This window comes from Podarcis melisellensis (genome assembly GCF_964234715.1).
Source record: "Podarcis melisellensis genome assembly, chromosome: 3".
Classification (NCBI taxonomy): Eukaryota; Metazoa; Chordata; class Lepidosauria; order Squamata; family Lacertidae; genus Podarcis; species Podarcis melisellensis.
This window is the reverse complement of record NC_138530.1, coordinates 117,658,420-117,686,358: the sequence shown is the minus strand read 5'-3', so window position 1 is coordinate 117,686,358 and position 27,939 is coordinate 117,658,420. Positions and strand designations below refer to the sequence as shown.

The 27,939-nt window shown below is 41.3% G+C and overlaps 1 protein-coding gene across 4 annotated transcripts in view; it reads right to left on the bottom strand.

Annotated features, from left to right (window-relative positions):
- Positions 1-265: 265 nt before the first annotated feature.
- The window catches only part of EHBP1 (EH domain binding protein 1), a 265,000-nt gene continuing 237,326 nt past the window's right edge, over positions 266-27,939 (bottom strand). For all 4 annotated transcript variants that reach the window (XM_081906038.1, XM_081906040.1, XM_081906039.1 and 1 more), the window contains 4 exons: positions 15,706-15,805; positions 12,561-12,634; positions 1,695-1,809; positions 266-1,330 (listed from right to left, as the gene is read on the bottom strand). In XM_081906038.1, coding sequence (XP_081762164.1) covers positions 1,240-1,330; positions 1,695-1,809; positions 12,561-12,634; positions 15,706-15,805 — 380 coding nt within the window. In that variant the 3' untranslated portion in view covers positions 266-1,239. The remainder of the gene's footprint in view (positions 1,331-1,694; positions 1,810-12,560; positions 12,635-15,705; positions 15,806-27,939) is intronic.

The following is a 27,939-nucleotide window of genomic DNA, read 5'->3' as shown; positions in this document are numbered from 1 at the left end:
CAGTCAACATTTGTCAGAAAGCTAAACATAAACTATGTAAAAGTAGATTTACTGTGCAATCCTACACTCAGAATGAAACCAGACTGAGTTCAGTGTGACTTACTCCCAAGTAAATGTGCATAGTATTGCGGCCTTATTTAGTTTTGCACAGATGTTATGTCTAAAAATAATAGCTATGAAGTTATGCCATAAAAACATTCATGAGAAATATCAAGATTATTATTATTTTAAAAAAAGGTTTTGTAAGAAAAGGAGACCACCAGAGTTATGGTAAGAAAGATCCAGCTTTATTGAAAATTTATACATAACTCAGTATTGTAATAAATAAATGTAACAGTTTCCACAAAAATGAGTGGGATGCTAGTGAAGGATATATTAACTTGCAAGGGGATTTTGCGGATAATGGCAAGACAGGCCCCCGATGGATACACAATAAATATTAACAGCATTGTGGAGCCAGAATGCAGAGGTTGAACAAAATGAAGAGAAGGGAGCTAAACTAAGAGGTAAATAAATAATTAATAAAAATGGAATTGCCTCTAAAGATGATTTTTTTTTGTAAACTGATCACACTTCAGTCGGTCTCATCATTACAATCACTTATTCAGATCACAAGGCTTTTGAAAGATATAGGTTAAAAAAACCTTCTCTCTGAGCACATCAAAAAGTCTTAAATTTATAATTAACATAAAAATGTGAAACTGCTGCTGAAATAAACATTGGTAAATATAGCGCATCGTAATAAATGGTCTGAGTATAATCTAGCTAAACAATTTTAGGTAGCATATTAAGTATTACACACAACAGGACTGGATGAAATCATTCAAAATTATTTTTGTCTTCTCTCCCTCTGCAGTATTATTACATAAAAGAATGTATTTGAAAGTTATTTCAACAAAAGATTAAAAAGCCAGGGTTTCTCCCCTTCTCAAACAACCCAGGTGTTGCCACAACATTTGAATGCAGACTTATTTAAAAACATGTAAAATTTTTGTCTAAGTCTGCAAGTAAATCAGGGAGAAAGGTGATTTTGAAGGAATATTGCTTGAATCGGAACATGTGGGGTGAGGGAATAAGAAAACAATTTGGGGTAAAGCTGGTCTAGTCAAATGGAAGGTTTAAACATTTTCTGAAGTTTATTATTTGAGATTTTGTCTTTTTAGTCTTGTGTCAGTATTTCCAAAATGTAAGAAGGGTTAAGCTATAAAACACAACAGTATCTTGCCCCATGAAAGCTAGTCACTGAAGGACACATTTCTCTTCTTTCTTGGCCATCTTTCCTTTGTTTTGCTCTAGGGTCCTTTCCAAATGCTCATCTTCCTCTTCGGCCCTGGGAAACCAAACACAATTGTCATCAGTTTCCCTAATAAAGCTCTACTTCACACGTCAATGCAATAGGTATTGCACAGAACCTCTCAGAAATTCAAGTCCCAACTACTATTCACTTAAGGGACCCTGGGCGGTGGGAAAGGGAAGGGAGGGCTTGTCATCTGACTGGATGGGTAAGAGCTAGGAGGACAGTCATTACTGGAACCTAGGACTGCACAGAATTTCTACAAATTGGAAGTGCTTTAGCACTGGATTGTTGACTTTTCTTCAAAGTTTCCTTTCTTGAATGGTATTAGATGAAACAAGGCTACCATGCAGGAAAAGCACACTCCCGTTACAGATGTTGGCCAAGATACAAAACTTACTGTTTTTCTTGAGCATCTAAATCTCTGACCAGTGCATCACGTTTATTAACAAGAATAACAAGCTCATCAAGCAAAAGCTGCTCTCTCCTCTTCTGGGCTTCGGTCTTTTGCCAGTCTGAAAAGAAAAGAAAGAAATCCAGAACTGCGTGCTTTGAAAGCTTAACTTACGTATGATCTAAACAAATCAGTGCCAGATCATTGGCCTCCACAATAAAGCCTCTTCCTTTGTAGGGACCAATAAGGGTCATTTCATTTCACATTCCTATGGATTTGTGTAACTTTAAACTGCTGAGACTCTCGGTTGATGACTTCAAGTTATAGCTTGATGGGGAAGGGTGGAAAGATGGATAAATCGGACCCAATCATTTTATGTTTTCCAACATTAGAGTCTAGGGCATATTAAAAAATGTTCCAATTGTATGAAAACGCACTAGTGCGGAGTGAATGGAATCATTTTTCTAGCTCCCAGTTTGGAAATTAGGAAACTTGATGATTTCCCTTTATGTGCCCATTTTGCATATCAGTCTGTCAAGGCAAAAAGAAGAACAACCCACACAGTGTGTGCATATGTATGTGTGTATGTATGTAGGAAACATACAGGAAAAATTACAGGAATTGAAACAGGAAAAATTACAGACAAAAAGCCAGCTAAAGCAAATAGAAAAACACTTTTTTTAATCTCACTGTAACCTCCTCTCCCCTCCAAATAGCCTATTCTTTGCTAATTTCTTTCTTACTACATCTTAGCTGTTGGAAATGTCTCACACTGGGCACCAGATGCTTCAGAATAACTTTAAAAGTGAGTATCAGATAATCAGCATTTTTCTTTGAGGTAAAAACACATCTGCTAGACAGTATTACACAGCTTCTTCCATAGTTGTTCAGACTGTTTGGCAGCTTGCGTAATAGCTGAATCTTAGGCCTTTATCTAGGAAACAATTCCAAATTTGGTTGTTGTTGAAGTTTTTTTTTAAAAAAGGTGGAGTACAGATCTACACTCATTTCTTTCACTTCTTCAGTTTTGCTTTAGTTTGTTATTCAAAGATGCTGCAGAAAGAGGGAGGCTCTCTCATACAGGTATTTCCTTTTGGTGTTGTATTGTCTCTTATTTTTATAAGGCAGTGTTTCATTAAAAGGGCACATTTAAGACTGGAGCCCTCCTCAAGCTCTGAACCAACTGCTCTCCAGGCCAGACTGCAAGGGCCTGCATCTGTCAATCAACCTCCAGTCTGCCCCGCCTCCCTCATTAGGAAGGTAAACAATGAAAAGAAGGAGAAATAGATGATGAAGGAGATAGCAGAACAAATGAGAGGGAAACAGGACACTGGCTTTAAAAGAAAACTCCATCACTTCTGACTCATGTGGTGTCCTCTCCTCGATCAACTTTCTAAAAAACAACAACTAACAACACAAAAAACTAGAGGCAAGACAGTGCAACCCTTTCGGATTTCTCTCTTCTCTCTCCATTGCCCTGGGCAATCATGTTAAAACTCACATGGCTGGTGCTTATTCAGATAAACCTAACAATGCACACCAATGGTTACCATGTGAATCTTCACAAACCACACAAGAATGTGCTGGTTCAAATCCCCCTGACCCCCCTCCAAAGCAAAATTTATTCAAGGCAGCAAACTGTTCAGAAGCTTTATGAAAGCAAGTGGTGCTAGAGTGAATTCAGTCTTGTATTTACAAATTAAAAATTAGATGCAGGCTCATCCAATAAAGGTTAGAACAGCAGTAAAAAGCCATTCTATAAATTGCCTCCCCAATATACACAGTATATGCAGACTAACAGTGACATAGAGAAAATATACTCCCTCACACACAGCTGCAGAAAACATGAAAATATATCTGTAAAAACTACATCCTAGACACTGTGTTTGCATGAAAGGACTCCAACAAAGTTTTCAGCATATTTTTGTTGTTGGCACTACTGTATTTATTTAATAACAGCATTTACAGGCTGCCCAGTAGCAGACAATTTCTACTAGTAATGATATACCTACATTTCAACAACTAGTTAGCACCAAAAGTCTGAAAGGCACCAACTCCCTCTGCTTTCAAAAATATGCATAATTTCTTAGCTGTTCATAATTTGTTGAGATCTTACATTTGAATGCATGTATTCAGAGTGGCAAAATAAAGCAAGAGCACGCGTCATTTATGGCTTAAATATAACAATTCTCCAAAAATGTTACGATACAATTCTCTAAGAGTCCCAAACATATTGTTTGAAATAAATTTCTTTTATAGGGCAAATGATCCCATGATACTTGGGCTGCAACCCTACACACACTTGGTAAGGCATAAGCCGCATTGAACTCAGTGGGATTTCTAAATCCACATGCACAGGATTGTACTGCTAAGGTTTGCTAATTAAAATAGTCAACAACCAGACATGAATGCTCATTTCTATTTCCAAAATTTAAAAAGTCAAAAAACTTAACCACTATTATATGTAGAAGCAACCTTCCTAAATCAGTTCATGTGAAGGCTATTTAATGTAGTGTAAGTAGATATACGTATTGGCCAACAAAGTCCTCTAGTCCTCAATCTTTTTTTATTCTGGTCTAGTCTGTGAATAATAATGGCAGTAATCCTTCTGATTACGTTTTCTATTATACCCAAAGATTCAAAATAAAAGAAGATTGTAAGTCCTGTTGTTTCCAATGGGACTTTTTAAAAAAGTAAAAGCTACGAATCACAGCCTCCAGTAACTTTTGCTCACACCTAAACACATTTATTAGGAAATAGTTGAACTCATTTAGTCTTGGAGTGCTCCAGTTACACCTTCTGAAGTTTGGAAATTAAAGAAAATCATTCACTACACCGCCTGACTCCAGCAAGCGAGCAAACCCATATGACGCTTGTTCAGTAAAGTAAGTGAAGATTTAGTTAAATTCAAAAAGCAGACCAGTCTCCACAAAGGAAATGGTTTTTGAAACTTAGAGCAGTTTGTTATATGCTGCAGACACCAGCCATTTAAAGAAAGAAACAGCCACCAAAATTTTCACTGGGTGAAAGCAAGCTGCTTGTGTGAATCTAAAGAGTTATTTGGAGCCTAATATGCTGACATCCTTATATGGCGAACAAAAGCAAAATGCATAGAAATTATATTAATCACAGGCTTTTTCTTAACAAAAAAACTTGCTCTGGTCCTTTATTATCTGCAGCTCAGCTAGACCCAACACGCATTACTTTGTTAAGAAATGGTTTTAGAGCTGCCATTCTAAGGAAGTTCCCTTGAAATCAATGTGATTACTCCCATAAGCATGGGTTTAAGGACCAGTATAAAAATTGTCTTAAATCTAAGTACTGGGGAACATTGTTTCTTCTGTCACTGGCAAAAACAAAATTTTAAAGAAGGATATAGATTTCAAAATTTTATACAGAATAAAAACCTGCAAAAACTAAAGTATGCAGGGCTTCTTTTTCTGAATCAGTTACTATTTATTTTCTTTAAAAGGAGATAATTAGTTTGGGAAAAGAAAACATATATTGGTATTCTAGCAGAAATATACTCCAGTATATTGAAAATGACCGAAGTTCTATAATAAAAAGCCCTTAAATCTTGTCACTATAAAATAAGCCTTGCAACTTTTGATGAAAATTAACACTCGTTTTGTAAAGAGCACATTGGGGGATTGCAGTCAAAGCCTTATCTTTAGTTCCAGTCAACTAGCAATCCTGAAAGAGTTTGCATCATCATCTGAGGAAGCCATTTGATAGGATTCTACTGCTGAACCTAATCAATCTATGGAATACTGTGGCAGCGCCGTGTAACAAAGCTAAAATAGATTTACAAATGGGGTTTTAGGGGATAAGCTCCTCCACAGGATTACATATTGATTTTAAATATAAAAGCTTATCATATAAACCATAACTACAAAAATAGTGAACCTATGCATAAATCCTTTTAAGAAGAGCACCCACTTCAAACTCGAAGCCAAGAATGAATCAAGATGTACACATTTCTAAAGGAGATCTATTTGTTGGGTAGAAAAATGAACACACGCCACTCCTAAGGTGTGTAAAACATGAACTTCAGCTGTTCTAAGGAGGCATTAAATTTTAACAAGTGGCGCAATGCATGCAAGAAGGTGGCTGGAACCCAAAGCTCCTCAATACTCAGCTGGTGACTACCCTCTGTTTATACTTTGTTTTCATGAGACAGCCTTATTCTGCATCGGTTTTCGGGTCCCTTCAGCCTCACAATATTTGAGGGGGCTAGCCAGTCAACCTCACAGAGCTATTTTGGTGATAAAAAATGGGGTGAGTGGGAATAAACAGTTTCACCAGCACTAGGTACCTCCGTTGCTAGGATCAGGGCTGAGATTTATCTGCCCCTCCCCCAAATTTTATTCAAGTTGGTGCTCCTGATCATCAAGAAATATGTGCTGTCGTTTTCTTTCAACATGTAACCAGATTATATGTTGACCTGTGGCTTTTGCTGGGATGGCACTACTGCTTGTAAAAATAAGAATAATCTATGGCCAAAAGGAAACCAGAATGTGGTTGGTCAGGCATGTATTCTGTGTGAAAAGTTTCAACACCCCAAAATGATGTTCTATTGCAAACATCTCCGTTTTAATCACTGGCTTACAGGTTCACTGAGACTACAATCCTATGTACACTCACTTGGAAGTAAGCCACAACTGGATTAATGGGGTTGTGTGATTCTGTGTGACGGGAGTTGGTTTAATGCTGTGAATGCATCCCACAGAAACCAAACCTGTCCTTGGATATACATCTGATTATATCTGCCATTCAGATAAGTTTCCATCTATATCCATAGAGTGGGGTGCAAAATTCCATGGAAATAAGGCATTCCCTGCCTCCAGTGTTTCTCTCTGTTAGTTGTGTTACAGTGTTGAATGAAGAAAACAGGTAATCAGCATCTCAGGAATTGCTAAGACTTGTTTCAGTTTAGGGTGAAATGCACCAAAAGCACAAAGTTGCACAGCTGCCTCTCTCCTTACACTCTACCCCAGTCCCATAGAAAGCAAACTCCTTGGGACCGTGGGGGCTTCGGTCCCCACAATAAAATATTTGAGGGGGCCAGGCCTCCACAAGGCTGATGGGCATTCCCATTCAAATGGTGTATGTGCACAGTGTCATTTGATCAATTATGCGAGCTTACCTGGGCCCCCACAGTATTTTATTCAATTTCCCCTGTCCCTTAGATCAATGGATGAAACCATCTGTTGATGGCGCCACAAGCCACGGCAATAAAGCATGCTGTGACTTGAGCAGGTGCTTTTAGTGCTGTGGCACCAGTTCTCTGAATTTTTCTTCCCTTAGAAGTGAAACAAGCCCCAATTTTGTGGTTTCAATGTTTGTTGAAGATGTTGCTTAAAATTAGTGTATTTTATTTCTGGAGTTTCAAATTCTTGTTGGCCTTTTTGTTTTAGCACTGTTAAAACACCTGTGTTTTATTTTATATTCAATTTATGTATTTAACTTTTTATATTGGTTTAATGTTTAATTGTACAGTACTGTGTTTCATATTTTTATATTTTATTGTCGGGTAGAGTTGGTTTTTACACATCACTTTACGGAGAAGTGCCTCAAAAAGTGGGGAGTGCCATTTAAAATAAAAAAATAAAAAGAGTGTATGGAGTTGTCAGGGTTTCTGGGAGAGAGGAGGAGATGACAGAGGAGACGGAGAGCGAGTGGGAGGAGGGGCAGAAGGATGAGGAAGAAGATGATGGAATTCTGAGGGAATCCACGAGTCTGAGCAGCGAGTCAGAGGATTCTCAAAAGGGGGTTACCTTAATCAAGCAAAGGGGAGGAGAAGGGAGAAGCGGAGAGGAGCCCAGTGGAAGACAGAGGAAGCAAGAGACGTCTCAGCCGGAACGGAGTAAAGGGGGTGGAGTTGTCAGTCTCTCGGAGGGAGCAGGATTAGGAGAGAACAGAGAGAGGGGGTTGGAGCAGGGTGTTCAGCCGGAAAGGGTGGAGAGCAGAGCAGGGGGTGGTGTAGCGGTCGAAAGAAAGGTCAGCAGCAACGTACGCGCGCCAAGTTCAAACGTAGAGGCGCGCGGAAGTGGAGAGAGCTCAGGGGAGGAGCCCGGCCCTAAAGCCAGAAAGAGGGGGGAAGAGGCGGCAGAGGATTCAGCCTCAGGCGAGTCACGGAGAGAGGGAACCCAGGGGGGCAGGAAGACCCTGCGGAAAAGAAAGGAGAGGAAGAGGTGGTCTAGAGCCAGGCTATTAAGTTGGTGCGGAAGAGGGGAGGAGTCAGAGGGGACTTCAGCGGTCTAACGTGGCAGACGTACGGCCACAATGCTGAACTGTATGAGAAGCAGAAATCTTCAATAAACTTTTCCTGTAAATAAGCTGCAACGGAGTGAGGTCTCTTGTGAGCTGGGACCAGTCCTGGGTGGCCGTGACAGTAAGTCCCCTCTCCGAAAGCAAAAATTTTTTTTTGCGAAGCTCACGAACGGGAGCAGCCATGAGCGCTGAGGAGCAGCTGGTTGCATTGCGGAATCAGGTTACCGCTCTCACATCGGCAGTCATTGCTTCGCAGAAGAAGAATGACGACTTGGAGAAGACGTGCCAGGATTTGCAGGCAAGGTGGGAGCGCGCGGACAAGGCGGGGGCCCCAGGATCCAGAGCGGAGGGCATTGCGCTTGGACGGAGGGGGGGTGCCCTAGTTCCGCATTTTAATGGCAACTTGCAAGACTATCCCAATTTCAGAGCGGACGTTGTATATGCACTGCACTTACTCCGTCACGATTTTAAAGATGAGGAGGAGAGAGTGGGGTTCATTGTTTCGCACCTGCATGGGGAGGCCAGGGCTTGGCTACGCAATTTGTGGCGCGAAGATGGACCGGCCCGTCGCGATTCAACTGCGTTCATCAAAGCGATGGATTCTTGTTTTCAATCCTCTGTGGATGTGGACATTGCGCGCCGTCAAATGCACGGGCTGAGGCAGGGGAAAGCGACTGTGCGCCAATACCACTCTAAATTTTTTGCATTGCTCACCGCCTTAGATTGGCCAAAGGACAGTAAACCAGTCAGAGATCTTTTTTGGGAGGGATTGAGCCCCCCCATCAAGGATGAGATCGCTAGGGGGGACAGACCCCAGACCCTAGAAGACGTGGTGCAACGGGCTTTAGCTCTTGGAATTCGACATGAGGGGCGTCCGTGGCACGAGGAGGACGGGCCCCAAGCGCGTGCGCAAGCAAGGACTCTCCCTTTTGTGCACAGGGACTTCAGCCGTGCGCACCCCTCGCCAATGGGGAAGGACACAGGCAGCTAGGGCCATATCAAGTTGAGGCTAAGATCAATCCGGTGGCTTTTCGTCTAGCCCTTCCGGAAGGTTCCAGGGTGCACCCGGTCTTTCATAGGTCGGTGCTCACTCCCTACAAAACCCCACACAGGTTTCAAGAGTCAGGAGCACCCCCAGAGCCACGTAGGAGGGCGCCTGAGAGGGGGGAATCGCCAAGACCAGGACCTCTTAACGAGGTCACAGAGATACTGGACTCGAGATGGGGGGAGGAGGGAGTTGAATATTTTCTCGCCAGGGAGGGCACACCAGCCGCTGCTAATAGTTGGGTGCCAGGCTACGAGTTAGACGAACCCCTTTTGAAAGAAGAGTTCCATGCACTTTTCCCACATAGACCCATGCCAGCTGAGTACTTTGATGACTGGCTTTTCACACCCACATTGTCAGATAGCACGTTCAGGGGTTTCTCTTCCCCCGAGGAAAGAACACCAGAATCAAGCCCGCCCAGGGGATCGTGCTCGGGGGTGGACACGGAAACCCCTTATTGGTGGGAGGAGCAGCCAGAGGAGGAATGGCGTAAGAGGTGGCTGATAGGTCCTTGGCGGGCAGCACCGGAGGAAGTAGCGATGGAAGCAGAGACTGAGAAGCATTTGGGGGAAGAACCCGACTTCGAATACACTTACACAGAACTGCCAGCAGAGAACATTGACGTAGACGACCTGTATCCTGAGCCTACCCCCGAAGAGCCGCAGTTTCCACAACCGGTCCCCGGCGAGCGGGAGGGGGGAAGGGGGGGCTTCGAGGGGGGGATGGATGTCAGGGTTTCTGGGAGAGAGGAGGAGATGACAGAGGAGACGGAGAGCGAGTGGGAGGAGGGGCAGAAGGATGAGGAAGAAGATGATGGAATTCTGAGGGAATCCACGAGTCTGAGCAGCGAGTCAGAGGATTCTCAAAAGGGGGTTACCTTAATCAAGCAAAGGGGAGGAGAAGGGAGAAGCGGAGAGGAGCCCAGTGGAAGACAGAGGAAGCAAGAGACGTCTCAGCCGGAACGGAGTAAAGGGGGTGGAGTTGTCAGTCTCTCGGAGGGAGCAGGATTAGGAGAGAACAGAGAGAGGGGGTTGGAGCAGGGTGTTCAGCCGGAAAGGGTGGAGAGCAGAGCAGGGGGTGGTGTAGCGGTCGAAAGAAAGGTCAGCAGCAACGTACGCGCGCCAAGTTCAAACGTAGAGGCGCGCGGAAGTGGAGAGAGCTCAGGGGAGGAGCCCGGCCCTAAAGCCAGAAAGAGGGGGGAAGAGGCGGCAGAGGATTCAGCCTCAGGCGAGTCACGGAGAGAGGGAACCCAGGGGGGCAGGAAGACCCTGCGGAAAAGAAAGGAGAGGAAGAGGTGGTCTAGAGCCAGGCTATTAAGTTGGTGCGGAAGAGGGGAGGAGTCAGAGGGGACTTCAGCGGTCTAACGTGGCAGACGTACGGCCACAATGCTGAACTGTATGAGAAGCAGAAATCTTCAATAAACTTTTCCTGTAAATAAGCTGCAACGGAGTGAGGTCTCTTGTGAGCTGGGACCAGTCCTGGGTGGCCGTGACAGGAGTGATAAGCCAAACCATGGCTTAGCGTGAGTGAGTGAGTGAGTGAGTGAGTGAGCAAGCAAGCAGGCAGACACTCCAGTCCCACTGCTTCTTTGCTGCCTGGAGCCATTGTTTGGCTTAGCTTCAAACAAACTATGAGCTGTAGACAAGGTTTGTTCTTGGCTTACTGCTTTTGGTTGGTTTGGGGTTTTTTTGTGTGTTTTTTTGGGGGGGGAGTACAAATCAGATATAATGCTAAATCATAGCTTAGTTCTGGGGATCATGGCAGCAGCAGAGCTGGAGGATAAGCAAAGTGGCCGCAATTTTTGAAGTGACCACCTTTGTTTATGCTTGTGCAACTGGGCCAATGTTACATTTATGCTGCAGATGGACAACCCACTTAATATATTCAGAACAGCACCATTAACCTGTTAAACTAGATCAGGGGTCAGCAACCTAAGGCCCATGGGCCACAACCGGCCCACGGGGGTTGTTTTATCGGCCCCCGAACCGAGCCGCCCTCTTGGCAAGTCCTCACGCGCGGCATGGGGACTCACTTCTGCAGTGCCAGAAATCATGTCTGTGTAGATGCAGACACCGGAAATTGCAGGTGCGCCCACTCACGCGCCCCCACCCCAGCCCACGGAGGGGGCTCCGCAGCATGTACTGGGCCAGGCAAGGTAAGCCTTGCTGACCCTTGAAATAAATGACACATAACTAAGACTAACTTAAGAGGATCTTGGTGGCAGAAGGGGAGTGGGTAACTTTGAGAATCTAGCAGAATAATATAAATAACATTTAAATGTTAAGGCATAAACAACAACACTATTCAACTTTTGAATAGCCCTCCAGATGTTGTTGCTGATGTTATTATTAATACCAATTATTGTAATGATGTCTCTAGTACATATTTTTAAAAAGGAAAATATGTTTTGCTGTTTTCAGGCCTGCATAAACCTGCTTCATGTCCTTCAAAAGCTAACTCAGTGTTACTTCACACTTTTACTTAAGAAGCCCCCAAACTTCAAAGACTTAGATGTCTCCCAAAAGACACCTTCTAGATGCCTGGGCCCAAAGTTTTATTTTCTTTTGAACATTTTGTTATTGTTGCTGTCAAGTCCCTCTTTAGAAAGCAATAAACATGTTAAGGGTTTATATTTTTTTCAGGATTCCTGTAATTCTTGAGTTTTGTCAAAAAGCTACAAAGAGGTGGATTAGAAAGCTACCTGACACCTCACGCCTTTTCCTCCCAAACTCATGCTTTCAGTGATGTCTCTAAACTAATTAGAATTGATTCATTATGGATCAGGTACCTTATCAGGTGAAGAAAGAAATTACCATGGACAGTCAAAGGGTTAAGAGGTCAATACAGAATAGCAAAATCAATTTGCATTGATTAGACAAAAGGTCCATTTTACAGAGCCCAGAGGATTAACTTTTAAGCAAACATCTTTGAACTGTAAAGGCAGAATATGTGGCTGAAAGCTATAAGTAGAACAGCTTTATAAAGAAACCTAGCATATTTAAATAACAAAATAAGGTAAAGCAGTTGTTTAACCTATCTGGATGTTTACTTTTATTATAAATCATCCTTTGGATTATTGTACAGTTCTTTAAAAGCATTAGGAAGAGGAGACCATTGTTTATCCCTTATGTCAATCTGCTCATGAGTATTCATTCCAGTCAAGTGAGTGGCTGCTTAGAAAGATACAGAGAATCAAGAAAATAGACGTGCAAAGGGTTGCACTAATGCTGTCATTTTCTCTGAAAAAATGTTTTACTTGACATGTGCATGGTATTTTTATAAGGAAGATGGGTGAGGTCTATTTTTTCTATGGAAGTACTGTTGCTAACAAATATTTAAGATGTAAAAATAATTAATCTGATGTGTCATTTCTTCTATTTTTGCACTGAGGCAAAACCAGTGCTGTGTGTCAGAGCTTATGGTATTTAAATAAGTAAATAAACAAACGAAAAGTTCCTAATTGATCTAGAAGGGGTCACACAGCATTTTTGGTTTGTATCTAAAAGCAGAATACTTTTACAGACAGAAGCCTAAACATTCAAAACATTTCTTACCTTCAATGGCAAGCATTGCTCTCAGCTCCCTGTTCAACAGTTCGTACCGCCTCTCTAGGTCATGCTCCTTTTCCCTAGGCAAGTTGCAAAAGTTCATCAATATGTTAATTACTAAATCATTAAACGTTTAAAAGAACCTTTAATTTACATTGATTTTTTTGGACTCAGTTAGGACTATAGGTTTAAGCTACTCTAAATAAATGATACACGAGAACAAAGGATTAAGAAGTTGTACTGCTGGATGAACGTTCAGCAAAAGGCCTGGATGGTGCTGAGGAGGCTGGGTCTCCTTGTGAGTCGCTGGGGAAGAGAAGCAGAGCAGGAAAATCCTTGGTGCATTCCTAAGGTGGTCTGAGGAGCAGGGGAGAGCTTGATCCCTACATTTAAGGGAAAAGCTGTGGGTCCCCAGATGTTGCTGGACTACAACTCCCATCATCCCTGAGCTCTGGCCTTGCTAGCTAGGGGTGATGGGAGTTGTAGTTCAACAACATCTGGGGACCCACAGGTTGAGAAAGGCTGCAACTCTGTTTGCAGCAGCACCCTCCCTCCCTCCCTCCCCGTGTGCTTCAGGGTTGCCACTAGGGGGCCAGGCAGGAATTTTTCCCAGTCTGCATTTTGGATCACAGATTGGTTTTTTGTCTACTTCACAATGAATATTTTATTTATTTGTTTATTGAATTTATATACCGCCCTATACTCGGAGGTATCAGTGTGGTTCACAGAACAAAATCAAAAAATAAAATCACAATATATATAATCAAACAACAACAACAACCCAATAGCAGGACAGAATGCTAGATGGACTGCTGTGTTGTTTAATTAGGCTAGTCTTCTGGATTTGGTCATTTTTGGCAGTTTAGGTGAGGGAAAAGAAATAGTTTGGTTTAGCCTGGTGACATCCTTTAGGCACCTTTCAGTTGATGGACTGGCTCCAAGGCTCACTTATCTGTAGTTTAGAGGGCAAGACTCCCTTATCCACCTGGGATTCTGCGGTCCTAGAGGGTGGGGACTAGGGAATCAGGGAAGTCTAGGGAGCCATGTCCTAATTCAGAGCTTTCCAAAGTGTGTGTTGTGACATGTTAGTGTGTCGGCTGCAATGTGTAGGTGTGTCCTTCTGGATCTGGAAAGGGGATAGTTTAACCTCTGGTTTGCTAGTAAAACTGAATTACTGTGTTGTGAAATGATGCGTGTCTAAAATGTGTGTCACAGAATTAAGTTTAGAAAGCTCTGTAGGCAAGGGTAAGTCGTCCAATGGCTATAGTTATACAGTTAAGGTAGTTTCCGCCCCACAGTCATCCTCCTCTGCTAATTTCAATTTATAAAAGCAGCCTGTTCAACCCTAGCTTATGTGTCTGCCTCTTTATTTGCCTGTTGGGATGCAGGTCCATTTACTTTAAAGGATTTTCTTCTACTCTCGAACATAATTGCTCCATAGGACATAATACGTTGTCTTCAGAGTTAACAGATGAATGGAGGCATTAGATGTAAAATAATACGCTGAAGTAGAAGGAACCACGTGTATTAATACTCAGGGTTCAAATGTGGAATTGGGTTCACCAGATGTGGTTCTGCAGCCTTCTACCACTGAATGCTTTCTCCTCAAAGAAGAGTGGTCCGCTTATTCTGCAGCCACAGGCAATGCATATCTGCATATCTGTCTGTAAGGAGCTGCATATCTGTCTGTAAGGAGCAAGGCTTCTGGGCTAGAGGGTGGTCTCAGCACCACCCTTTTTAGAAATAAGTAAGTTAATATTGACAGTAAACAATAAATACTGAAGAACTGTAGAAAATGTCGTAATAGTCCTGGCAACCTCAAAGACAAATGCCAAAAGCAGCAATCTACATAATACTGCTCTACAGCAATACGCATTTATTCCTATGGTCTTGCATGGGATCCATACTCAGTGGAATGCACATCTGGAAACCATCAACCTTTCCTTATTTCTGAAAGGGTCTCAGAAATCTTCAGAATGGGATTGCTCTCCCTTGCCTGTGGTGACATAGCTTCATCTGACGTTCACTAAAGTCTTCTTCCAGTCCTTATCCCTGGTCAGCTATTGGGTCAAGGCCCATTGTCCCTTTTGTAATGCCACCCACAGGGACTGGTATTGGGTGCTAGGCAGTTCAGCTCAGTTCAGATGATCATTTGGACCATGATTATGAAGCTGAGAAAAAGTGTTGGGGCTGAGTGTTCCTCCTTAGCCCTAGATCATATACTGGCTTGTTAACTGACAGTTACCTGCTTTGGACATAGTGCAGAACTTTTTTGGGAAACTAAGATGCAAAGTGGGAAAGAAGGAACAGTTTGTCTCATGCTGTTTTTTTTGTGCCTGCACAACTATCCAGATCAAAGCAGCATACGTGCCTGTTGTGAAAACAGAAGATACCTGGGAGCTACAACCAGAGAGAGAAGGCAATATTGGGCTAGCTGGAAATATTTGATATAGGATGGTTTCTTATATTCTTTGTAATGTGTGAACAGAAACTTTATGTTTACCTCTCAGCCACATTCCCTGCACTAGCCTGCATAGACGGTTTCTGCATCTGGCAGAGGCTAGATAAAAAGGCCTACTTCAGAGATTACAAGGAAGGACAGAAGGTGCAAGTCACTTGCACTCCTTGCTCCCTGAAGCCATTTCTAAAAAACACACTTTCCCAGATTTTCACATTTCTAGCACGCAATTTAATTTAAGTGCATGTCATTTGCATATTACTCTAATGCAATTTATTCATTAGCTCTCAGTAACATAAAAAATAGGAAATTTATCTGCCGTCCATTGTCCCCTCCCCTCTTTTTCCGCACACCACAATCCTATTGATTCAGCCTATAGGTGATACTGCACAAGTGATACTACACAGTGTTATTCTGCTTGTAAGTAGTTTCCCCCTTCAATTCAGTGGTGATGTCTGTGTAAATTACATCCGGATCTCTAACATGCAAAGGCATCTGTAAATCTTTTGATTAAGGCTGAATATGCAGGTCCTGGAACCATTCATTTTCATGTTCTAAATTTAGGATCAGGCCATTATGTTTACAAAATTGTGTGCTTCAAAAGTTTCTGACTGAAATGCTGGAAAATCTGTCGTCCTACGGAAAGAAAGCAGAAAGGTTCAACAGTTTTGGCCAATCAGTATATATACTCACAGCAGGGAGAGTTGATTCATCCTCCTTATTAAGGCATTCTTCTTATTGACCAACATGAACCATTCTTGCATCATAGCTTCTTCTTCCTCAGTGTTTCTCCCTGTTTTAAAAACACATAGAAACTTACGCAAGAAGATTAACACAGAGATAAACCTGAACTTTTTCTCTCATAGGTTATCTAGATGATAATAACACTATAAATATGAAATATATATTTATAGATTTCTGGGGTGGGGGATGCAATGTAGTTAAAGGTAAAGGTACCCCTGCCCGTACGGGCCAGTCGTGTCTGACTCTAGGGTTGTGCGCCCATCTCACTTAAGAGGCCGGGGGCCAGCGCTGTCCGGAGACACTTCCGGGTCACGTGGCCAGCGTGACGAAGCTGCTCTGGCGAGCCAGCACCAGCGCAGCACACGGAAACGCCGTTTACCTTCCCGCTATAAAGCGGTACCTATTTATCTACTTGCACTTAGGGGTGCTTTCGAACTGCTAGGTGGGCAGGAGCTGGGACCGAAAGACGGGAGCTCACCCCGCCGCGGGGATTCGAACCGCCAACCATGCGATCGGCAAGCCCTAGTTGTTAGTGCCCAAAGAGCCATGAGCAGCCTGACACACATGCACAAGGACCTCTTAATTTCCTTTGCTCTGCAGTGCTCCACAAGCCCTAAAGAGCTGGTCTCAAAGCCAGAGAGGGCATACTGCTGGAGGGGGAAATGGGCACCGTGCACATGCAACAGACCTCTTGGTTCTGGCTCAGAGGCGAACGTTGTTTTCAAAAGTTATTACGGATGTTACTTTTCCTAGAAAAAATCTGCCAAACTCAAGTGTCAAAATGGTCAGAGATCAGTCTAATGGGAGAAGCATTAATACTCAATATACTAATAAGCCTCCCAGAAGCCTTTGTGTTATTCTAGGACAGCCATTTTAAAATCATGTCTATATTCTAATCAATTTAAGTTTTTATCTGATTTTTTATGTGTAGAAAATTCAAAACCAGGGTTCAGAGTCACTTGTGAAAACAAAGGCATGCTAAGTCTTCAACCTGGTTTGAGGCAGTTCTAACTGACAAGTATAAATTATTTCCTCACTTCTAGAAAACTCACCCAATCATTCTTACATGCAAATGTATGCCTACAATGAACTTTTAGTGTACTAGAGGTGATATTTTTACCATTCTAATTTTAGTTTTGAGAATGCTTCCAACATGGTGGCAATGGTTGTAGTAAATAATGATAAATAAATAACAGTGTGTTTAACAGAGCAATCCTAGTGAAATGAGATTTACTCTTAGGTCAGACTGTACAGGATTATTGTCTATGGTATGTCACACATATGATTTTTAAGTGCTTGTGAAATAGCCCAGCATTAATATTCACACTGCAGACTGCAATGAAGACTGAGAGAACACTGGCTTATCTAAAACTATCTAATGACTTGAACCCAGCACTCTCTACCACCAGTTCTTAATCATGACATTCATCAAGATTGTTTTGGTTGGAATTTTGCAATCTAAACATGTGGAACTCAAAACTCCCAAAGTAATTTGCCAACAGATTTCTCTTTTGTAACTGAATGATGAGGTAACAGAAATGGGAGGGAAGCAGTTGAGTAGGAATCCTTTAACAAGCACATCTAGAAAGTGGTGGTGTCACACTGCTTCTCTGAACAGGCATGAAGGTGGCAAAAGCCTATGTTGAAACCGATGTTAAGTTGTACCTGTATATTGGCAAAAATGACTTTTATTATTAGTGTTTTTTTATAAAAACAAACAAACCACACCACATGTTTATTTTAAATTAACTACAATTCAAAATAAATTCATTTTACTGTGAAATATTTAAGGGCTTCACAACTTCATAATAGCTGAAGCTGGTAAAACCTGTGTGGTGGCATTATTCCATTACGGAGGAGCAGTGGGGTCCAGTTGCACCAGTGAAGAGTCACTGTATGAAGGATTTCCTGCAGTAGTTTCCTTCTCCCATTGTACAAGGTGGGGGTGAATGTTCGAAATTCACACATGATTGCTGATAGTCCCAGTTAAATTATGTGAATGGTAAAAACTAAGATGTACTTCCCCAGTTTAGGGATATATGCAAATCAATACTGACAAGGACGTAAAGGTGCCTGCTAATATTCACTGGTGCATCTCCAATTTTGGGGAAGTGGGATGCTCATAGAATTAATTCACTAATTCATCTGGGTTGTCCTAACACTGAATGCCAACATTCAGCAAAATTTGGGAATGCTTTGTAACATCTGTACTAGATTAGCAAGAGAAATGTCTTGGACTTCTCAACAGTCCTTACCCTATTGTAACATATGTAGTTCTCAAGATTAAAATGGAAGGAGACAAAATAGCTAATCAAGTTTTAAGACTCCTTCTATAATTAAAATTCATGTGCTGCAAAAGTATGTTGGCTAGTTATAAATAATTGTTCTGGGTTACTTATTCTTCCTTTGATATTGGCTCACTCTGTGATCTCATAGACGAATCTCTCTCTGTATCTCAGCTTCCCATCTGAAGTGTAACATTTTGACACTTGTGCAAGTGCTAATTGATGTTTACTATGTGTCCTGCAATCATCTAATGAAATGTGTTATATAAAAGTAGCTATATGCATTTGACACAGTTCTCCCTCAATAAAAGCTAAAACCAATGTATGGCAAAAATTATTTGCTCTGAGAACAAATATTTTCCACATTTACCTTTGCTCCACAATGTATATTTGGACACAGTAGGCTGGAATCCAGTTGATTCCATTGCTGCACTACAACCAGCTTTAGGAAGGAGGCACGAGGGCTCCAGCATCCCGTCAGAGACCTCCTTCCCAAATCCTGGGAAGCTTCTGCCCAGCTTAGACGTGAGCAATATCGGGGTGTCAGGTCCCCACCTTGCCCTCGCAAGCTGCTGCCCCTGACCCTAACTGTTCCCCTACTAAAAAATTTGCCACACGCCACCGGCATCCTGTACTCACAGTGGCCAACCAGAGGCAAAGCACCTCGGATGCTGGTGATCTAACATAGCCATTGTGCTATGATAGCCGCCTTCTGCATGAATTTGTCTAACCCCCTTCCAAGTTGGTGACCATCACTACCCTTTGTGATAATCAACTCCATTTGAAGTGTGAAGATGTATCTCCTTTTTCCTGTCCTCAATTTTTCAGCGTTTAGCTTCAATGGATGACTCTAAGCTTCAATATTATGATAGAGAAAAACTATTCACTTCTTCTACATTTTGCATAAACTTAAGCTTTCCCCCCTCAAATGGAAAAGCCCCAAATATTGTAATCTTCTTTATAGATAAATTGCTCCAGCCCCATTATTATTTTGGTAGCTCTTTTCTGCACACCTTTCCTATCTCTACAATATGCTTTTTTGAGGTGCAGCAATTAGACTTGTACACAGTTATGAAACAGGTTTCTATAATGACATTATGGTGCTGGCAGCTTTATTTTCAATTCTTTCCCCTAATGATCCCTAACATGGAATAGCAGTAGGAAAGGCATCAGAGGTGTGGGAGAGTTGATTTTGTAGTAGAGAAGAGGGATAATGGTGGGGGAGATGGCCAAAGAATGGGACTAAAGCAGTCTTTGAAGGGTTGGATGAGGACAGCAGGGCAGTCAGCATCAACGGAGACACAAAAGGGGGAGAGGAAGCAGGCAGGACAAGAAGGGAGGATAGATCAGAGCAGATGGTTTTAAGTCTAGCATATTAATATGTCAACTTTCAAACCTGTTACTACACATGGAGAAAGTGCCACTGTCTTCTCACTAAAAGCCAGCAATTATTCTCAGCACATTGAATGACAGCTTCCACAGCTAGCTATGTTTTCCACACAAGACTGACTCCATAACTCTTATTTAGAAATTAAGTCGTACAACATGACATAAATTTTTGAATTCATGCAATGTTCACACCTACATATCCCATTGCCCAGAAACTAAACAAACACACAAAAACTTTTAAAATGTGAGAAATGCTTGCTTTCAGTTGCATACAGTTTTCCTCCACTCAGAAATCAATTAAACTTTTCATTTTCCAAAACACATCCTTTTCTAAATTGAAAGAACAAAGTATTCTAATCAATAGACAAAATAATGATGATTGTTTCATTTGAGCCATGGCACACTGGAGCATAGCAGAATGTATTTGCAATGCATGACGGTTCAGTTCTGAAAATGTGAAGGGATAATCTCTGCTTGTATGCAGAGTATATCATGCCAGGGTGTAATCATAATCAGCATCTGCTATGTCTGAGATTACGGAGAATATCTTCCAGATTTGGGGAGGGATGGGGAGTCAAGTCAATGTGATATCTAGAGAGGCTCATATACAAAACTTTTTATTTTAGAAATTTACTGACAAGCTCACAAAAAAGCAAGGAAATAAGAAACTCCCTTCCACTCCCCACCCACAAAGAATCTCTCTTCCCAAGACACACAGACTAATTACTAGGGTAAGAGAGCTGGGGGGAAAATCACATCTGGCAACCAAAGTGACCCTTTGGTTTCAGATAGTACATGAACAGATGAGTCTAAAAAGCCCGGGACACAAATTTTCACGCCCCTCTAGCGGCTATGGCAGCTCATTTACTAGAACTAATGTATTTAGCGTTAACTCTGAAAGTGTACACTCGATTCTGACCAAACTAAGCCTTCTGATGTATATTTTGCTCTAGAAATGCTCTTTAAAAACCTGTGGAATTGCAGGTGGTTCAGATGAACATGCCCTGCCACTCCCCTCAGCTGCAGCTTTTGAGTGATGCAGGGGAATAGTTAATGCAGTTTGCTGCAACACGTACGCCTGGCACCTACCATTTCAGAGTACTGCAGTTCTCTGAAAGGTGGAGCCCTATCTGATATTTTCATTGAGCAACCACAGGTCATTACTGAGGAAGGTAGACAGCTAATGGTTGCTGCAGATGTGTAACCCAATCCATGAACTTGACACCTAGGCTTCCGTCACCTATTAAGGTCTGATGGACGATTTTTGCTCATTCACTTTGTTCAGGGGAGTGGATTTGTCAACTTGTAATTGTTTTTAGACCTGATGACCTGGAACTGAAATTTGAAGAGCAGTCCAACAGAGACCTGTTGGGATAATTTCTACTTTAGAAGCCTTCCGGAGATAGCAGAGGGGGAATATGTCACAGTTTATTGTAGATGAGTTAGGTACTCCGAATTTAGGCACCCGCTCTCTACTATGGACATTCAGAGGGCTCATAGGATCTTGGGTTCAGGAGGCTGCATATGAATCGCTCCCAGGAATACAGTGTTTAGGTCTGAATGCTACTGGCAAAAATAGCTGATTTTTAAAAGCTAAAAATCAGAAGCTAAAATGTCACAAAACCACCCTGGAGGTGTTCTAATACATCTGTCCCAAGACTCTTGGAGCAGGAGGTGTGCTTTCTGCCCTTATACAGCAGCAGTGAAGGCAGCTGGATTTCCTTACCAGTGGGGGAGTCCCAATTAAATTAATAGTGTTTCCTGAAGTGGGTGATACCGCCCCCTGGGGGGTGCTGGAACAATCGGGGGGGGGGGAGCAGCCTCAGGTGCAATTGGGAAGCATTGAATAAAAATAAAGAGGGTGGAAGCATAAAGAAAAAAGCAATAGTTTTGGACTGAGCTTAGTTGTGCAGTGCAGAGAGCTGACTGGCCAGAGAAAAAGTGAGAGACAGAAATGTCTCTAAGTTCAACTGGAAGGATAATGAGTGTGGGTCATCCCATATCAAGTGATCCAACTTTTTTACCTCATGTCACCCAATTTTCTTAATATTTTATACACTTGTTGAATGATCAAAACTAAGTTTAAATATAAAATTTTAGCTTTTTATCTCATCCCGTTTTTTAGTTATGAGGGTTTGAAATATAAAAAAAAATGACAATTTGGCCTTGTCAGACTACACAAAAAAACTTAAAAGCTCAGCCCAGCATTGAGATACGTCAAAACTAAGAATACCAATCTCTTTAGAACTTCATGGGTTTTAATATATGGCACAAGATGAACTTACTTTAAATTTAAAATAAAAGTTGCAAAATTTAAATTTTTTAAAAGTGATAAAAAATTAATATGATTTTAAAAATTCAAAAAATGTATTGATTATTTAACATTTTTAAGATCCACCTGCAAAATTTCATCTTGGTATCTCAATGGGATCACATTGGAAAAAAAATATTTTGTACATGTCTGCCTTATTGGGTTCTATTTAGGATAAATGGGTCTTCTTGGAGTAAAATATAAGAGAAGAAACAAGACTTCAAACTATAATATCAGTTACTTCAGTAATTTCCTTAGAAAGTTATGCAATTAAAAGGTATTTGTAAAGCTAGTCAGCTTTTCTTCTAAAAACATGTTCCAAAGTAGAGTGATAGCTTGCTATTGCATTATAGAATTAACGCTTTGAAATAATTATTGTTAGTACTTCATTTCATAAACATTACAACAAAATACATTTCAAACAAAATTATGGAAAAAACCTTACACAATGAAATGGGTCTGAAAACATTTCTTCTTTCATTATTTATACTTTACACCAAACGGTTTTCAGCACTTGTTGCATACAACATTTCATTTTTTGACAAAGTGTAAGTGCGGCCAGTTGCAGTTCTTGGGTTGACCCTTGTTAGAACTTGTGCTCGCCCTAAGTTAAGTACATCCTGACTAGATGGGTAAACAAATGATGATACTGGGCCTGGCGGGTGTAAGGAGGTCACAGTTGCTTCTTCACTTTCATAGTCCATAGGTCAACCACCATGTTTTATTCCCAGGTCACATACCCAGTTATCTCAGCCATATCTAGAGATTTTGTACCTCCTTCAGTGTCAAACTTCTCACTCTCATTGCTAAAGGAGTACACCTCAGTCACAATTCCTGTTGGACTGGGTGTAGATGGAACAAAGCAATGAAATCCTTGTGTTCCCTTGATTACTTTCACTCTTTCTAAGTGGTGTTTTAGGAACATTTCTTCTTTTCTGTACTCATTTGTTGAGAATAAGAACTAGATAGAAGGGATGTTATCTTGGCACCAGTTAAAAACCTCCAGCAGTGTCGGTTTTTTTTGATACGTATTTTGTTGTATTGTTCATGAAATGAAGTTTTAACAATAATTCTTTCAAAGCGTTAATTCTATATTGCAACAACAAGCTATCACTCAATATGCTGACACAATTGACAGGTTTTGACCCATCAGTGTAGACTTTGGTCACTTTGATTGCTTCATTCATTTTACAGTGGTAATTACCTCAGTCTCTCTTCACCTGTACCATGATTTTGCTTACATTCTTTCTCCCCTGGTTTATTCCCAGCACCTTTGGACTATATTTCAGTTGCTAGAAGTTTGTGTCTCACATGGTAAACAGTTCACAACAGACTTCAGAGGAAGGCAGTTTTGATCTGAAACTCAACTAACTGTCAATTTTTGCAGAGACAGAAAAGAGTGCTCTATAATCATGAGGAATATTCTTTCCAGGATTCTTGGCAGATGGTCAATTTATACAGCCACATAATGGCTATCTGTATAAATAAATATTATTGTAAATATTGCATTGATTGTTGTATTGCATTGTATTATTGTATTAAGATCTGTTCCAAACTGGGTTCAGGCCTGGCCATGGGACTAAGTCTTCCTTGCAGACTCTTGCTTTGCAGAGAGCAGAACAGAGGGAATGCAACCTTGCTCCTGCTTCCTAAACACTTTATGGCTTTTGATACCATTCCAGGATTGGCCCTGGAAACTGGAGTCACTGTGTTACAGAGGTTCTGTTCCTACCTCTGAAACAGAGTCCAGAAAGTAGCACTGGGAGAGCGCATTTCAGCCCACTGGAGGAGTTCCCGTTGCTTTGTCCCAGCTCCTACCAACTTAAGAGTTCAAAAGAATACCAGCGCGAGTAGCTAAATAGGCACCACTGCAGTGGGAAGGAAAACGGCGCTTCCATGCGCTCTGACACTTTTCACAGTGCCCCGTATGTGAGAAGCGGTTTAGTCATGCTGGTCACATGATCCAGAAAAGCTGTCTGTGGGCAAACGCCGGCTTCCTCGGCCTGAAAGCGGAGATGAGCATCGCATCCTATTGTTGATTTTGACCGCACTTAACTGTCCATGAGTCCTTTACCTTTACCCTCACCTGATATAACTCAACCCTATTTATCTAACATCTGACTCGGGAGAAGTGTGCATGTGCAGACAGATGAGAGAAAACAAGCTGAGCTGGAATCCTGGCAGGATGGAGGCAGTGTCAAAGGTATTCACAGCAGTTGGTGAAACTGGCCCCCTCCAGGGGCTTAAGTGCAAGGAAGCCGCAAAAAACCCAGGTGTTGGAAAAGCTGCTGCTGCTGCTGAAGGAGGGGACATAAAGGGACCCTCAGAATGGCTTCCATGCAGAGAGCAGCATGGGTGCCCTGTCTAGCACTGAAGAGGCATGCTCCTCCTGTCTAGGCAACCTCACCTGCTTCTCAGATTTTTTTTCTGGAGCGGTGAATGTAACTCCTTGCCAAGGGCGCAAGGGGACTCTAGGTACACCTCTGGCCATGGTAAGTGAGTCGTTTCCATGTCTGGAAAATTGGCCAATTGCCTACCCATGATGGGGTAGCACTCCCCTTGAAGGAGAAGACCCTCAGCCTGGGAGTGCTTCAGGATCCCACTTTCACACTGGGGGTGCCAGTAGCTCCAGTAGCTAGAAGCACCTTTTACCAGCTGTGATTGGTATGACCGTACTTGGACAGGGGAAGCCTGCCCATGGTAGTTCATGCACTGGTTACTTCAAGGTTGGATTACTGGAAAGTGCTCTATGTGGAGCTTCCCTTGCACTGCAATAAGTACAGAATGCTGTGCAATGATTGCTTATGGAGGGAAATGCTAAGAGTATATAGCATCTCTGCTCGGAGATATTCACTGTTGCCCATTTGCTACTGGGCCAATTTCAATTGTTAACTGTTAGTATATAAAGCCCTTAACAGCTGGGGATCAGTTTACTTGTGAGATCACCTTACGGCATGCAAGTCCACTTGATCGCTCTGATCTGCAGAACTGCCATTGTTACAGGTGCCACAGAATGTATCTTTCAGTGTGGCAGCACCCACACTTCGGACCTCCCTGCCTATGACATCAGAAAGGTGCCTTCCTTATTTTACTCTTTCTAGTGCCCGCTAGAAACATTTTTGTTTAGGCAAGCCCATCGAGACATGCTGACACGGGTTTTAATCAGTTGGAGGCAGTAATGCTTCTAAATTGCCAGTTGCTGAAAACCACAGCAGGAGAGAATGCTTTTGTGCTCAAATTCTGCTTGCAGGATTCCCACCGGATGCTGGACTAAATGGGCCATTGGCAGACCCCTCGTGTGTCCCTAGTTTCCAGGGACACCCCTGATTTAGAGAAGCCAGTCTGGTTTCTAATTTGATCCTGGAATGTCCCGTTTCCCTATTTTCTTTGGAGCAATGTTGGAGGGTATGGAATTATCTGAAGCCATCTGAAGGCAATCCTGTATAAGGAAGGTTCTTTTAATATTTAATGTTTTACTGTGCTTTTAGATATGTTGGAAGCTGCCCAGTGTGACTGGGGCAATCCAGTAATATGTGTGGGGTATAAATAGTAAAATTATAATTATGGAATGGGACGTCCCTATTCTCATCAGAGAAATGTTGGTGGGTATGCATTGGTGGCTGTTCCTCAATTCTGGTTCTTAGCATGTTTTTTTAAAAGTTTTGAATCGTTGTTTCAAACAGTTTTTAATGATAATTTTGTTATTTTATTCTTTTTGTTAACTGTTTTGATGTTTTGTTACAATCAGGTGGTATATGCATATGTGGATTTATTTAATAGTTGGATTTATTTATTTTTTCCATTACTGGTTTGATGCAGGGGCAAGCTTTTATGAATGGAAGTCCTCTTCTATGAGTAGATCTATTTCTAAAATGCAGAGGTATGTTTCCATTTGCACAAGAAGCTGCATAACTATGATTCTGTGCCACCTACTAGTTCCTGCACAGCAAGTCCTTCATGGCACTGCCAGAATTTCTTCTTGCTCCATCTGTGGATCCAGTCTTAGGTGCTCAGGACCTCTCATCTGAATTCACTATATAATTAAAATTATGATTTTTATGAATGGATTCTGCAACTCTTAGAAATAAGATTACAATAAATGTGTGTGTACAATGTCCAGTAGTAGTCTTGAGTTTTTGACAGGGAAATGCTTTTAAAACAAATATCCTAGGACTAGGAACAGGAGAAGGTTTCTTCTTCTAGTGACATCTTGTAATTCTAAAAGCCAGAAAAGTTAGCTATACCACACAAGGGAAACAGATCAAGGGAAACATTTCCTTTTATGTACCAAGGGCCAAGAAAGACTCATATATGCACAGATAAATGCAAAGAATCATTTTTAAGTGAAATGCATACTATCATTTTAAAGTCTCTCTCAGGCTTTATTGTTTTATGGTATTTTAATCTGCCTTTTACGTTAGCTGTTTTTTGTGTGTTTGCTTTCGACCATGTGATGCCCTGACACCGATCATGTGATCTAGGTTGTGATAGGCATAAATCCCTGGGCAACAACAAAAGAAGAAAGAAGAAAGAGTAAAGAAGAAAAAGCTGAGAAAAAGCTTGCTATTTGGAAAAAGGCCAATTGTACCCTGACGAAGGCCTTTTTGATCACTGAAATGACAAATGTCTGCAATATTAATAGAAATGGTTATTTTTGGCCATGGCCTTGGAATTCTTCTACCAACTATATAAAACACTGCAGTTTTGCACAATGAAAGGTATTTTAAAATTAAGATTTGAAAGTTGCTTTTTAAAATCACCATATGATTACTATGTACACAACCTCTCCCTTCATCAAGGTGTAATAAATCCACACAGCCGTGACATAAATTAAACCTACACGTTATTATTTCTAAATAAAAACAAATGATATCTTTCTTTGTCAATAATTTTGCATCTACTTTGTAAAACTGGACAAAGCTCAATCAGAGTATGTGCTTTGTTTACAAATTTTCACTTTGTAGTCAGTGTAAAAAGCCTGCTAAGATCATTCTGTAAAAATGGTTATGAATGAGAATGTATCCACGCTGCTTGCTGAAGAATCACCACTTACACATATTATTTTAGCAAAGAGCTAACCATGTTTGCAAATGATTCAGTATTTAGATGTAAACCAATTATTGTGAAATCAGTAAAAGATGATCAGATATATAAAATACACATCAAATTTAAAATTTGGGATTTCCCTCCTTTTTCCAATATAAAATATACATTTTGCTATTGTTTTCATTCTTTTCAGAATGGGAAAAAACCCTTTTAAAACTAGTAAGTTGGACCATTACAAATTAATCCTGACTTTAATAACTGGTTAAAGACCCCTTCAGCTCTATAAGTAGAAAAAAAATATTAAAAGCCTGTGATCACAGCGAGCTCTCTCATTTCTCCTCCAACCATTTGTTATTTAATCCAATACTAGTAATCCAATTTGTCCATCAGACTTTTAAAGGGCAGAATGCAACTTCCCCAGCTTAGACACTTTTCAAAGTACAATATATTTTTCAAATGAATGCTGGATGTTTCATTTTTCCCCCAACTGTTCCTTGCTCTAATGTATGAGGGGGGAAAAGAACAAGATGAACATTGTTCGCACTGATTAAGTAAGAGCTCATTAAAGAGCTGTCAGTGCCGCACTTTGAATATGCATGAAGCATATAATCAGATCTAGTACCGTCACTAGAGGAGAATACGGTAAGTACAAAGGATTGATTTAATTACTTAGAGTGGGCTGTAGTGGTAAAGCAGTCTTGTTAGTACAAAAAGAAAAGGAGGTTGTATTCTGGCACAGTTAGGGGGAAAAGGCACTTTTAGCTTCTGCCACAATACCTAATCTCAGGAATAAGCACTTTGCAATGTAGCTTAAAATGAAGATTGCCAGTGTTCTGAAAAAGGCCCGAATTCATCTTATCTTGCTTAACCTCACCTGGTTAACTATCTCACAGAAGGCAGTTCCCCTCTTTAATCATAATTACAGTTATACCACATCTTCATATGGTCACATTAACCATTTTGGAAATGGTCCTAAAAGCAAATCCTTTATGTGAAAAACAACTACATTTGAAACGTCTGAAAATATTTTTCCCCAGTAACATTTTGATGTATTTTTTTAAAAAAAGAAGGAAACAGGTGCACATCTTCTAAATATCATTGCCAGGTATCCAGAAACTAAATATGGAAGTTTCTTATTGTTGCAATTGTTAA